Below are 14,737 nucleotides of genomic sequence, written 5' to 3' on the forward strand. Positions count from 1 at the left end.
CTTTCCTGGGCACGGAGCTGCTCCAGGCCCTTGCTCAGCTCCAGGAGCTCCTGGCCCTGCTGTGCTGAGGAGCCAGAGCTGGACACAGCAGCCAGAGGTGCCCCCAGGGTGGGCACAGGGGCATTACCTGCTGGAAATGCTCCTTCCCAGTGCACCCCAGGACATCAGGTGCCTTCTTGGTCCCCACCTGCACCATTCTTCATCCTCCCTCCTTTTCCAGAAGAAACCACACACTCCTCCAAAAGCTGGACACATTCAGCACTGCTCGTATTTGGAGGAGCGCCTTCATCATCAGAGAGAAAAAGCATTTTGGAAAAATAAACCAAAAAGACCACTGTTAATAATGAACATCCTTTTATGCAAGCCATCAGCCATATTTGTATTCTCTAGTACTGCTCTGTAAACAAGTGCTCAAGTGGTGAGCAGGAATCCCATAGGAGAGGGTTTGGGTTCATAGGTACGGCTCTCCTGAGGCCCCGTTCAGTTTGCTCTTGCTCTTGTTCCTGGAAAGGAGCTTCTTGCTCAGGATTCTGGAGAGTGTCCCGCCCTTCTTGCGGCCCTCCTCTGCCAGGGGCTGCTGCAGGAACACCAGGTCATTGTGGGACTGGCTCATGCCCGGGTCCTTCTGGTGGTGCTGCCGGCGGAAAAACAGCTTGGCGCTTTTCTTCAAAATCCCACCTGTGCAGGGAAAAAGGTGCAGGACACTTTAGACAGAACAAGCTGCTGTCCTCTTGAGACTCAGCTTTAAGTGCAGCACGAGTGAGAAAAGCTGATCCTCTGATTTAAGGCTCCTTCCTTACACTTAGTTCCTAATGCTCCTCTGGAGGCCACGCTAGTGCTCACACATACATGCACAGCAACTGGGGTGGGTTGTACCCTGGGCTCTCAAGTGTCAAAGAGGCACATCCAATCTTTCCAACCAGTAAAGTAGAAAGGATTTTATAATAAAGAATGAAAAAGAGGAACTAATGTTACTCTTTGTTGTTTCAGAGATCAAAGGAGGTGAAGATCAGCCTGTGAGGCACCACGTGAAGCAAATTTTAATTTGAGGTGCAGGACAGCAGTACCTGGCAGTAAACATATGTGCAGTGGTTGTGTACAAGCCAGGCAGCAGGTGTTCCATAGAAATTCAGCAGCACCACCCAGAGTAACACTCACAAAGCATTTGCTGTTCTAAAACCCTGTTAGGAATAGCAATGCACTTCAAGCAGATTAAAAATAATATTACATCTGCTTCCAACAGGTTCAGAAGTCTGCCCAAATCCCTCCTGTGGTAAATTAAGTTGCTTTATTTTGCTGTGTTCCTTCCCCTGACCCCCTGTCAAACCCAGCATGCAGCCAAGGCAATTGCAGCTGTCATCTCACCAGGGACTCATGCTGCCAACAGCAGCTATCACTACTCCTCTCTTTGCAAGCTTGGGCTGTTTTTGCAGCTATTCTGCCAAATTCCACCCTCCCTCTCCATGTGTGCCTGGTGTGCAGCTGGCAGGGACACTGCTCCAGGCTCCCAGCAACACTCAGCCTGGCTGGGACATCAGCTCTGCGTTAAAATAGCATCAGTTTTGGATGGAATTGGTAGGGCTGTTGTCCCAGGTGGCAAAAGCCCGTCTGAACAGAGGAGGACCCAGGTGACAAGCCAGCACAGGAACTTCTGGCAGTCAGACTTGGGAGTGGGGACAGTCACCTCCCTGGCAGAGCTTCCACACGTCCCCCCTGCACCACTATCAGGTTTCCTGATCCTTTCCAACTTCAGCTATTAATTCCTGTCATGGCATGGTCTTGATTCTGCTTTTCCTCCTGCTGCAAATGGACACAAAAAGCAACACACAATGCAGTTCTTTCACGGGACACTGCCACAGCTAGAATTAAATGTCTGTCCCCTTCGGACCTGCCAAGGCCTCTGTGTCACTTTGCACACAGTGACAGCTGCAGAACAGGTATTTCATGGCAGCCAGACGCTGCTTTGTGCACACCAAAGCAGTCATAAACGTGTTCTTGGGTTTATTACTGTGTACTTTAAGGGCTAAGCGCTCAGCACCTGGGAGGATATTCAAACATGTTTTTTTCTGGCAGCTGCTGAGACTCTCCTCACAGGGCACAATGGGATGGGAAGCAGAAATTAGCTGAAAGCAACCAGAACTGTGGATTTGAATCTTGACTGCTCTCCCATCAGCCCCTGACTGATCTTTCTGGCAAGGCAGTAGCACTTCAAGCTGCCATCAGCAGCACAAAAGCAGCAGTGTTTCACCCCAGGACAGTGACAGCTGCTGATGTGCAGAGGCTGGGGGATGCAGAGGCCTCACTGCTGTGCAGCTCCTGTTTGAGCAGGCAGCTGTTCTGCCCAGCAGCACTAGGACACAAGGGTTTATCCCTGAGCAGATCTTTAGTCCCATCCATTCTGTCATTCAGACTGATTTTCTACACCAGGAAACAGCACCTGACTAAGAATGCTCCAAAAATTGTGCCGGTGGCCTGGGACAACTCCCTGCAGCTGAAAAACCGTGGGCAGCACTTCCCTGGGAGCAGCACAGGCTCAGCACAAGCAGCACCCCTGACACCAGAGCTCCCTGGAGTTCAGCCTCTGCTGCCTGGAAGCTTGCCACATGCCCAGCAGTGTGCAGCCAGCTTGGAGCATGCTGCCTGGCAGTGGCTCTGGCTGCTGTGCAGACATGCAGCCCTGGGAGGAGGGAGGGCAGGGCAGGGCAGCAGCCTGGCAGTGCCCATGCTGGTTCATGTGCTGGTTCATGTGCTGTTTGCATGCTTAATCCTCCAGTTCAACAGGATCTATGTGCCAGCCCTGCCCCCAGCAGCAGGAGATGAGCAGAGAGCACTGTATGAACTCAGGGCACTGATGTGGGGTGTTCTGAAAATGCTGGTGGGGGTGGGATCACTTCTGAATCTCATTTGTGCTAATGGAGGAAGATTCCCTTCCACATCTACAAGGATACCAACAGAGATGGCTTTCCATTCCTTCCCAACTTCCAAAAGAGTTTTCACACAGGTGGTTTTGTAAATACCTGCTGAGATTGTGGTAGCTCTGTAAATTAAGCCAGAAAAGTTTAATCTAAAAATCTATAAGCAGCAGGTTTTGAAATAAATTTTGTTTGCATGAATATCCAGTTATGGGGTCACACACAGTTTTCATGAGCAGATTTTGATTGATGTAGAGCATCCCTCCAAGGTTTCCTTGCTGCCCTCTCTGTGTGACCCTCCTGGACAGCACAACCACCAGAAAGATGATTTGTCACAGCAGACTGGTCTGCAAAGACACCTCAGCACAGGAAGGTAATTTTGGAAGGAGAAAAGGAATGGATAGGGGAAGAAGAAAATGGGTGTCAAACTAATTTTTGCTTCAGTTTTTACAATGAGGGTCTCATTGTAAAGCTACATTTTCTTAGGGATAAAAAAAAGAGACAAAAATAACTTACTGTGTAGGTAATTAATTCTGGCTGGCATAGCAGTCATCTTAAGTTTATAAAAGGGAACGGGTAAGAAAGAGGAAGTCAGAAAGGTAAAAAAACAAACAAAAATATGCAAGAGCAAAAAAAAGTGCTAGCTTTAAGACATTAACACACACAAAAGGCTTTTCAAAGCAGAAGAGGTTTTGTTTGGGTTTTTTGCCATGTTTGGGTTTTTTTGTTGTTGCATTTGCGGTTTTATTTGTGGTGGGGTTTTTTGTTGTTTGTTTTTTTAAGGGAAAGCATTTGATAAACAGAAGCCTTGAACTATTCACAGCTCACTGAAGGCAGGGGGGTTGAAATGTTTTCCCATCTTACTCCGTAAAAGCTACTCAGCTGTGACAAAGCAGAGATTCAAGACTTCCACAAAGACATCTGTGTATAATGAAAGGGATTTGAGCCAGTTTTTTCCAAGTATTTTTTCAAGATGATACAACTCAGAGATATTTTGCAGTTTTTAGCAGTCTTATACTGAATTGTGTGAAAAGGATCTCTAGAAGCCTCATCTCTTCGCACAGGGAAACCCAAAACTAGACAACAACTCACATACAAACTTCCACTTGCTTGCTTTAGAATAACATGAGTCCAGAGGTTTTGCAGTTTCTCACACAGCTTCCTAAGCTTTTCCAGGCTCCAAAATGATCCAAATCCCTTGACAGCTAACCCACTCCCCTCACCCCAAACACACCCAAGGCTTTCCAGTGCCTGGGCGTGTGTGTGACAGGGATTGTTGCTGTTCCCTCCTGATCTCTCATGTGGAGCAGTCCAGCTGTGTGAAGGCCAGAAAGCTCCAAGGGAGGGTCCTGACAAAGAGCTCCAGTGTCTGCCCTTGGGTGAGGGGGGTGAAAATCCAGTAAAACAGGGAGGTTTTGTAGTGAGCCATTTCCCAGGATCTCTGGGTGAGGAAAGGATAGAAAATAATAAAGCAGAGAGGGATGGATATGAGTGAAAAGCACAATGTTTTTTGCAACTTTAAGGTGCAACCTGTGTGCCTGTTTGGGGCACTGTCCACTGCACTGACCCTTCTGTAAGATTTCCTAATAGCCCCTGTGTTTACCACAAACCAGTGCTCAGAGGTTGCTGGATTTACCAAGGAAACACAAAGAACCCTAAGACATTTTCAAACTGCAGCTATTCAGGTTTGTAACTACCTAAGCAAAATGATCTGATGCCTTATTTACTTCTTAAATTAACTTTTGTTACATTTTCTTTAGCAAATTATGCATTAATGAAATGAGTGAAAAGGGGGAATCTGTTCCGCAGGCAGTTTCTGCTTCAGCTGTGGTGCTTCCCTGAACACACACTTTAGTGAGGGCAGCCTTGTGCTCAGGGAGGTGAAGGGGAAGAGGAATAGACTGGAAAACAAGAGTGGATCCCTGCCATCTTCACCCTGCTAATGGGGTTGGCAATACAGGGCAAGTCCTGGGTTATAAGGACACAGTTTTCCTTGAGGAGTTGATAATGTGACTAGTGATTTCTCTCCCAAATAACTGAGTTGGGTGTAATGAGCTGCCAGCTTCTAAGGGTGAGCTGTTTCCTCATGGAGGGGAGGGTAAGAAAGCCTGACTGGCTCAGAGAGCTGCAAGTAAAACAACTTCAACCAACACCACAATCACAAAGAGTTTGAAGGACAAAAAAAAATCAATAAGAGAGGAAGAACTACTGCAGCCAATTACACAGAGAAAGCAGTCACTGAAGTGGAAGTGAGGATCATGTACCTTTAGATTTTTTCATGCTCCCAGTTTCTGAAACACTTAATGAGCTCCCAGATATTTCTTCAGAGGTCTGGTCTAAGAGTGTGCTGGTGTCCCACTGCTGGCTGCCATTCTCCAAACCCCAGGTCTTGTGGGTGCTTTGCTGTGGGTCGGTGCCAGGGACTCTTTCTGAAGCATCCGGTGACTGCTTTTTGTCAGAGGTGATTTTTGCAACATTTTCCTCCACAGTGGGTGGATCTGCTTCCCTGCAGGAGCTGTCCATGGCTGCAGCATAGTCCATCATCAGTGAAGCTTCACTGTCCTGAGATAAAGAGGTCTGCCCAGTGGAAATAAGAGACAACACTGACACGAGTCATCCTGCTGGAGAAAAACAAACCTCCCTGCAAGAGTTATTTTAACTCTTTACACTTGTGCTGGTATTGCTCAGGACCACCAGCAAACCACCTGAAGCCTCCTTAGCTCTACTAAAGGAGAGGGGCATTTAGCAAAGTTTTAATCATGTTGCAAAGTCCAAATGAATGAAAAAATCAATTAAGGAAATGCCTTCTACCTATCCCTGGCCCCACTACAAATAACAGGACTCCCCTATTTGTGCTGCTAATGAAGTGTCAGCATTTCTTTTGGTCCTTCTAAGAAAATTAACATCAAAGCATTTTATCTTGTCTCATTGTTTGCCCTCTGGAACAAACAATGGGAACAGAGACCAGAGAACCAGAGATTTTCCAGAGGGTTTTAACAGCTTTGAAAGAAAGTAAAAAAATTTTCCCTACTTTTTCAGTGCATCTTCCCTACATGAGTGAAACACAGAATATAAAAAATATAAAACTTGAGGCTGAGTATCTAAATTAATGTACTTTAAAAAAAAGGCCCAAAACCATGCAGCTTTTAAATATAATACGTGGCTCCAGATTGGCACTGGATCGTTGAAAATCTCTGTGGTATTGTATTAATGTTTCAAAATTTAAAGTGCTATTTCTTTATATATATTTATATATATATATATACATATATATACATATATATACATATATATATATACATACATATATACATATGTGTGTGTATTTTCCTTACATTCATGGGCTAGACTTGGCATTTAGAGTGAAAACATCCCTGCTTGCCTGTGTGCTCTTACCTTTAATAAGAAATTAGCTTTGCCTTCTAACAATACATTCTTGTTTTTTATATGTAGCCTCTCACCTAAATTGATTTCCCCAAATCCCTAACACCACTCCTATCCAAGGACACAGTGCATTTTAGTCAGGCTGTCCAATCCAACCATCAGCACCCAACACCCTGATCTGGCTGAACTTGAAACAGTCACAGAAATAACCTGGCACACAAAACTGGATCCTGCAGGGACACAGAAGCCCTGTTAGCACTACAGTCAGTGCAGAAAAGGCTTTCCAGAGCTAAGCATGAACTCTAAGTGTATTTTCTGCTCTACCTTGGACACCCCTGATATGATAATGGTGCTTTTCTTCCGAGGGGACTTCAGCTTCTGCTTGGCAGACTGGCTCAGCTGCCGAATGGCCGCCTCTGCCACGGGGTCGGTGCCGTTCAGTACCAGCAGCTCTGCAAAGAAAGGAGCATTTCAGAGGGGCAAGGAAACAGGAAAAAACAGAGCAGAGACAGCCAGAGTTTGGCCTTGATTTAAAATTCACAGAAATGGCATCAACAGCATAAATTTGCCAATTCAGCACATAGCGAGTAGGTGCTCTTCTTTCTCTCCTGTCACCCATTTTTGGGGAAAAGTACCAAAATGGCATTTACAAACCCTTTCCATGAGAACAAAGGAGGTTCTGGAGGCCTGCACAAAGCACCCCATTATTTCAATCATGTTGAAATAATGGGGTAGGTGCTCTTCTTTCTCTCCTGTCACCCATTTTTGGGGAAAAGGTACCAAAATGGTGTTTACAAACCCCTTCCATGAGAACAAAGGAGGTTCTGGAGGCCTGCACAAAGCACCCCATTATTTCAATGCACTGCTGCCCTGTGGTGACAGTGGGGACATCATGAATTATCCCAGTCATGAAGAACCATAGTTCTAACATGGTACAAGGCTGGCAGATGATGCTACTTCCTCAGGTAGCTTTTTTGTTATTTTGCTGCTTTTCCAGATCTCCGTGCTCAGCATTTCCAGTTTTGCTATGGCACTGTGATAGGGTGGGGAAGTAGCTGCCTCCAAATCCTGTAAAGTGCACTCCCTTTTCCCCTCCAACCACTGCACAGGAATATAAAATCTTCTGTAAAAATGCTCTTTACTGACAAACACGAGTTTATTTTTAAGCATGGCCCTTTCTGGCATCTAGGACACGAATACACATTAATCAAATTCATCAAGCTCAGGAACAAACAAGGCTAAGGAAGTCAACAAGACAAAAATCCCCATGTTTAACTGCCTGAGGTGGACTTTTCTGGCAAGAGTTTTAACAACAACAAAAAGAACAGACGAAGGAATAGCACCAGTGTTAACTAAATTGAGCAGTGCCTTTTGTTACTGTGACAGTAATGTAAGAAAAGATGAGGCCTAGAATTAAAAATGTGTGCATGTCTGCACACTCATCTCAAACCTTGACTTTTTCCATCTCCCCAGCCCCTGCAATAATTCTTATTATTGCCATCACTCAGAACTATGGCACACACACAGCATCTTTTCCAGAGTGCTTGCTGCTATTTTGCCATGATGTTTGTAATAACTTTTACCTAAGTTACTGCCATACCATACCCAAAAGCTCCTTTGTATTTCTTTCATTTGGCTTTTGTTTGAATGAGTAATTCTTCCTGTAATACTGTATAAACACTTCACAGAAATCCCCCTGCACTCCCAATAAAAACACTGTCCATAACAATATGGAAAAAGCTGTCTCCAGGTGAATTTTCCAGTAAGTGTTTTGTGTCTTTAATATCATAAACACTTCAGAGAGTCAACTCAGAAATCTTGCACTATCTTAACATTTCCCAAATTGATGTAGTAATACCACACTGCTTCATGGTGTCAGAGTATTTCTTACCCTAGAGATGGGAAAAGATCCAAGTGCTGTTACAGCTATTCATGGTTGCTGCTTCTTGCCCTTCCCCACATCTGCTGGCCAACACATTTGTGTCTCTCAGAAAGCTCCTGACTGTGCTAGGAGCAGCCCAGATCATCTCCAGGTTGTCCAATCCCCACTCAGAACAGTACAAAGCCAACTGAACTCCACAGCAGCCACCCTGGGTCACATCTGTCACTACTCCTGACCACAGAGCCACTGAAGGGTTCAGTGATGACCACACACAGGACTGAAAAATGCGCTGAATATTTAGAGCTGCATCTTGAAAAGGTAAATTCTCCAGAGACAAATTCAGGTTTATATAGAATTCAAAGTGAATTTATAATTATTGTCAATGTCACCTGACACTCTGAAGGAATTTCAGCTGTATCCAGGTGACTTAGAAAGGAGGACAAATGGGCACAGCAAGCCCAAAAAAAGCCCAGTGGCAGGGCTAGGAAGAGAATTGAGTTTTCCTTACATTAGTCCAGCCTCTGCCTTCTCTTCAGACACAGAGGACATAGAGATGCCTGTCACAGGGTTTTAATTTAGTGCAGCAACCCCTGTGCCTTTATAAAAGGAGGCATCTTTCATTTAAAAGTAAGAGAAAATACTTTCTTTTGGCTTTTCTGCAGCCTCCTCCCCTCTCCAAACCACAGCTCCTTGTTATTTATTCAAAACCAGTAATTTAAATTGCCAATTAAAACCAGACTTTTACTGCAAGGCTGCCATAGCCCAAACCACAGTGCTTTGTAACAAAAACACCCCAGTGCTGCTGACAGGCAGCAGCCACATGGGCTGGCTGTCATTTTAACAGGATCACATTAATCCCACACACAGAACAAAGAAATGTTTTCCTTAGCAGCCCCAAACATTTTTGTTACCTGTATCTGAAGATGACAAAGTTTTGCTGACTGGAGCACCATGAGAATGGAGGGCTTCAACAATGAAATCCTTTTCAGTCACCTTTACTTTAACTGGAGTTTTCACAGGAGAATCTGAGGACCAAGTTTTTTGATTATTTGAACTGGTCAAGACATTTTTTATTGTGTTAATAAGAATTTATTACACCAGTTATGCCTGTTCAAATCATATTTGAGAAAACTGTTTAACAGAAATTCTCAACACATGTTTTGTGGTAAACCTGACCCTAAAAGACCAGTGAAGTGTGAGAATTTTTTAAACCTTTTAAAATTTTTAAGACCTTTTTAAATGTTTAAAACATGAAAGAATGTTTTTAAACATTCTACTGTAACACATTAGACAACACCCACTTAAATAAAATATTTGCTTTAACAACTTAAAAGCACACAGATCTTTGTGATGCTTCACACCAAGGCTGTTCACAGGTTTTACTTTTATAGTTTTCCCAAGAAAAATTGGAAAATCTGCTCTTGGAGGACATGCTAAAAAGTATTTTGTCACCAGGTAACATCAAGTTTCATCAGAGATGATACTACAGATCAGGGTTAGAAGGCACAGGATGGTTTGTTATCAGCAAACCTCTGATACATTTGTCATGTGAAAAACCATCCGCCAAAATCCAGGCCTTCTACATCATCACACCATGGTGAAGATTTACAGAATTAAAAGAAACATTAACTGTTCCTCTTGTAAGAAACAAGTTTTGGTGGAAATTAAAATCCTGATTCTGGAGAATATGAACAACAACCCCACTCCAACACATCAGAGAACTCTGGAACTGGTGCTTCCCTGCCATCCCAGCCCCCTGTGCTTCTCCTGGTGCCCATGGAGGAAGATGTGGAGGTGCTGACCTGTGCTCAGGGGGGAAGATCTCCCTTCCAGACGAGGTTTGGTTCTCACAGCAGTGACAGTGGTGACCACAGTCCCACAGGGCATCACAGTGCGGTCCTTCTCGATCTTGGTGGCCAGCACTGGAGAGGACACCTGCCTGGCCTTCACTTCACTGGGTTCTATAAAAGAGAACTGAGGAGACAAAAAAACACCACCTCAGAAGCACAGTCAGGCAAGGAGGACTCTATTTCTGGTACTCCTTTTAGGCTTTTGCTGAGCCAAACTCAAGAGTTAATTCTTTCAATAAGACACCACTGGAATCTGAAATGCAGGGAACTCTCAGAACTTTGGGCCTGGAAGCCAAAGTTTAGAATTAAAAACAGGATTTGATCTGAGACCTTGGAAAAGGTTTCCAAACTTAGGTGCTAGAAGTGAGAATGCAGATTTATGGTTTAAAGCGGAGATACGTTATGTTAAATTGAGAAAAGTTTAGAGTTTTAGAATTTAAGATATAGAAAAAAATAAAAGTAGTTACAAAGGTAAATAAGAAGTTCAGAATGCAGCACTGTAGGTTTGTGTGTCATAACATGATTAGTTAAGAAAGTTTACAAAGTTTACACTGTAGCATGGGTCCATAAGATGAAATATTTAAGGATTGGGTCAAATTCATAAATATCCTTGTTGGCAGTGTTTTATTGGTCAATAAACCCTTAAAAGGATTTATTTTATTTTGTAACTTTTTATTTATTTTATTTTGTAACTAGGGGTCTTGTGACCTTCTGAACCATGCAGTAAAGATGAGAGATGAACTCACTCTTCCTGTCTATGTAGAAGATAAGAAAAATACACCCCATCATCTAAAACAACTCAGAGGTCCTGTCTCAAAATCATTCAAAATTCCTTCCAAAATCCCATAAGACACAAACAAGCTGCAATCAGAACAGGCTGCTCTGACTCAGCCACAAGCCCAAACATGAGATCACAGAATCACAGAATCAGGAGGTTGGAAGAGACCTCTGAGATCATCCAGTCCAACCTGTGCCCTAACACCTCAACCAGACCATAGCACCAAGTGCCATGGCCAAGCTTTTGTTAAACACATCCAGAGATGGTGATTCTACCGCCTCCCTGGGAAGAGCATTCCAGTACTTTATTATTATTTTGGTGAAATTATTTTTTCCTGATATCCAACCTATCCCTTCCCTGCCATAGCTTGAGACTGTGTCCTCTTGTTCTGTCAGAGACCGACCCCCACCTGTCTACAGCCTCCCTTCAGGAAGGTGTACAGAGCAATACGGTCACCTCTAAGCCTCCTCTTCTCCAGGCTAAACAACCCCAGCTCCTTCAAAGTTCCTCACAGGGCTTGTGCTCCAAGCCCCTCACCAGCCTTGTTGCCTCCTCTGGAAGCGCTCAAGCTGCTCGACATCCTTCCTAAACTGAGGGGCCCAGAAATGGACACAGCACTCAAGGTGCAGCCTCACCAGTGTCCAGTGCAGGGGAAGGATGACCTCCCTGCTCCTGCTGGCCACACCATTCCCAATGCAGGCCAGGATGCCATTGGCCTTCTTGGCCACCAAGGCACACTGCTGGCTCATATTCAGCCGGCTGTCGACCAGCACCCTGTCACAGACACATTTTATGAAAAATCCTTTTGCTAGGATTTTTTCTCCTGAGAAGCTGAGAGGCCTCAGAAACGAAATGTAAACAATGATTATCTGCTGCTGTGGAATGCAACAGGTGCATCTGTGATTGGTCTTATGTGGTTGTTTTTAATTAATGGCCAATCACAGTCAGCTGTCTCAGACTCTCTGGTCAGTCACAAGATTTTATTATCATTCCATTCCTTTCTATTCCTTTCAAGCCTTCTGATGAATCCTTTTTCTATTCTTTTAGTATAGTTTTAATATATAATTTTCTTTTAATATAATATATATCATAAAATAATAAATCAGCCTTCTGAAACATGGAATCAAGATTCTCATCTCTTCCCTCATCCTGGGACCCCTGGGAACACCACCACAGCACCCCCAGGTCCATTTCCACCTGAACAGTGTCCAGCTACACCATTCCCAGCTTGTAACGTTGTAGGGGATTTTTGTGGCCAAAATGTAGAATTCAGCACTTACACTTATTAAATTCATGCTGTTGGACTCTGCCCATCCATCCAACAGATCTAAATCTCTCTGCAGAGCCCTCCTTCCTTCCAACAGATCAACACAAGCTCCCAGCTTAGTGTCATCTGCAAAATTACTAATGAAGGACTCCATGCCCTCATCCATGTTGTCTATAAAAATATTAAATAGAACTGGTCCCAGTACAGACCCCTGAGGGACACCCCTGGTGACTGGCCCCCAGCTGGATGCAGCACCATTTACCAGCACTCTCTGGGCCCAGCCATGCAGCCAGTTCCTAACCCAGCAGAGAGTGCTCCTGTCCAAGCTGTGTGTGAGCATTCCCAAGCAGTTCCTGAAGGAACACACCCACCCCAAAGCCCCAGCCCAGCAGTACCTCTGCAGTGATGGAGCCCAGCCCGGGCCCTGGCTCTGAGCTGCTCTGCCCAGCCCCTCTGCTCAGAGCAAAGCTGTGCTGGCCACAGGGCTGCTTCCTGAACAGGTCCAGAGGGACAGTCACCTGCCCGGATAAAGGACCTGCAAGAACACAATCAGCAAGGTCAGCCCAGAGCTAAGCTGCCAGGATGTGTAAGGGAGAGAATATGGGAAAGGAGGAGAAAAATTCAGACAAAAAATCGCGGTAATTGGTTCTACACCACGGGGCAGAAAAGTGGCATTTTACAGCTTTTTTGCCATTTTATGACTATTCCTCAGCCTGGCCTAATACTGTGAAACAGGAATGGAATGGAAAAATGGAACCATGAAGTATTACTTATTTACTGTTCTTTCTGGCCATTATTTTCCCCTTTTATGAAGAATATCTAGGGAAAAAAAGAAACAACTATTAGGTTCTTGGACAATTTCCATAACCAGTTTCTGCATCTTTCATTTCAGAGGGCAATCTGGATTCCTGGTTAACTGATGCATCACAACAACAGTGTTTAATTTGAACTTTAGTAAAACTTCAGCAATTCTCTTGCTCCTTCCCTGACTTTATCAGCTCCACTAGATCAGAATAAATTATTAGCAAAGGTACTGAATGATTTAAAAGATGAAATCCTAGTTTTCTGTGCAAAGCAGGATGTTTAAAAACAAAGAATTCCTACACTTCACTGGTCTTTTGGAGTCAAGTTACCACAGAACATGTGCTGAGACTTTGTATTAAACAATCTTCTCTAACACTTACAATTTGAACAGGTTTAATAAACTCTTGTCTATACACCTATATTATACAAGTAGGGATTTACATTATATTCATATAACTCAGCACTCTGCCCATTAATATGATTCTACTTTGAGTCTTCTATTTAAATTTTTTGGAGAAGAACAGCTCAGCAGGTATGGAGGCACAGAGGGGGAGGAAGAGAATTGTCAGTGCAATCCACTGGGACCTTTTTCTTCAGGAAACCAGGCTGAAAGTTACGATGTAGAACATTCCTGGTGTTGTTTGAAAGACTAAAGATGCTTAGGTACAGTCAAGACTACTTTTTGTCCAAGAAAAACATAAGTTTGCTGATTCCACATACGTATTCTTTTAAAAATAAAAAATAGCATCCACATCAGAAATTTTTTAAAGCTTTTGACTTCACAATCCCTCCAATAATCACATATCATAAGCAAGGTATTGCACAACTTTGTATATCTAGATTATTATAAATAATTCTGAAACAACAGAATCAAGTTGTAAAAATGTTTGACCCCCCACGTTTTGTAATTAATCCAACATAATTAGAATTGGGGTGTTTTACACCTGATTGTGATTTTCATACCTGAATTGTTAGGCACTCCCTGGGACTTAAAAAGCAAGGATTTACAACCAACCCCTATTATTCTCCTTCAGCCACAGAAAGAACTCAAAAGCTTAATTTGAAACCAAAAAGGTTCACAGTGGATCTGTTAGATATTTAGAAGATGGAAAAATACAGGATACCAGCACCTGGAAGACTCCCAGTATGTTGACAATCTAGAAAGAAACTCAAAAAATTCTCTGTAACCTTAAGCCAGGCACCTGGTCAGTGTATTTTCCTTCCACATATGATTTCTGATAGATCTCACACTTTCTGTGGCCATCCAGAAATAAAAGGAGACTTCTGTCAACACTCAGCAAAGCTCACACGCTGATCATGCAAAATAACTCAGTCTTAAAATACTTACTATCCAACTTTCCATCTTCTACTATTTGCAGTTGCAATGCTTTTGATTTGGCACTTAGTTCACTGTGAAGGAAACAAAACCACATTAGGTCTTTGCAGCCCAAGCAGATTTTCCTTCCCATGTAGGTTCTTCCCTTTCCCCAGCTTTTCTCAGCCCTCTCCAAGCCAAACACTACACCTTGCAGGTGGTAAGAGTGACTGAAGGGATCACAGTAAAAAAACATGGCCTGGGAACCTCCCTCACTTTTGCACAGGTTCAATTTGTTGAATTTCAGAGGATTTTCTTCTCCCCAGGAGCTGAAGATGGTTCCTAGTCTGACTGCTACACCACAACACCAAAAAGTTTTGTTTTTCCTGGCAGGATCAAATTTGTAAGTCAAGATGCTGGAACAGGTTCAACCAACATCCCTGCCAAAGCAGGAAAGTGTCCTGCAAAAACAGGACAGATGCAAGAAAACAAAAGTAGTTACAGCTTTAAATGAGAAGAGTCAGTATCACTTTTCTAAAACAAGA

The 14,737-nt window shown here is 43.6% G+C and overlaps 1 protein-coding gene across 2 annotated transcripts in view; it reads right to left on the reverse strand.

Annotated features, from left to right (window-relative positions):
* The window catches only part of C2CD2 (C2 calcium dependent domain containing 2), a 35,295-nt gene continuing 20,558 nt past the window's right edge, over positions 1–14,737 (reverse strand). For both annotated transcript variants that reach the window (XM_030960490.1, XM_030960479.1), the window contains exons 8-14: positions 14,226–14,287; positions 12,469–12,608; positions 9,981–10,152; positions 9,090–9,203; positions 6,621–6,748; positions 5,177–5,489; positions 1–678 (exon numbers count right to left, since the gene is read on the reverse strand). In XM_030960490.1, coding sequence (XP_030816350.1) covers positions 452–678; positions 5,177–5,489; positions 6,621–6,748; positions 9,090–9,203; positions 9,981–10,152; positions 12,469–12,608; positions 14,226–14,287 — 1,156 coding nt within the window. In that variant the 3' untranslated portion in view covers positions 1–451. The remainder of the gene's footprint in view (positions 679–5,176; positions 5,490–6,620; positions 6,749–9,089; positions 9,204–9,980; positions 10,153–12,468; positions 12,609–14,225; positions 14,288–14,737) is intronic.

This window comes from Camarhynchus parvulus, chromosome 1, assembly GCF_901933205.1.
Source record: "Camarhynchus parvulus chromosome 1, STF_HiC, whole genome shotgun sequence".
In the NCBI taxonomy this organism is placed as follows: domain Eukaryota; kingdom Metazoa; phylum Chordata; class Aves; order Passeriformes; family Thraupidae; genus Camarhynchus; species Camarhynchus parvulus.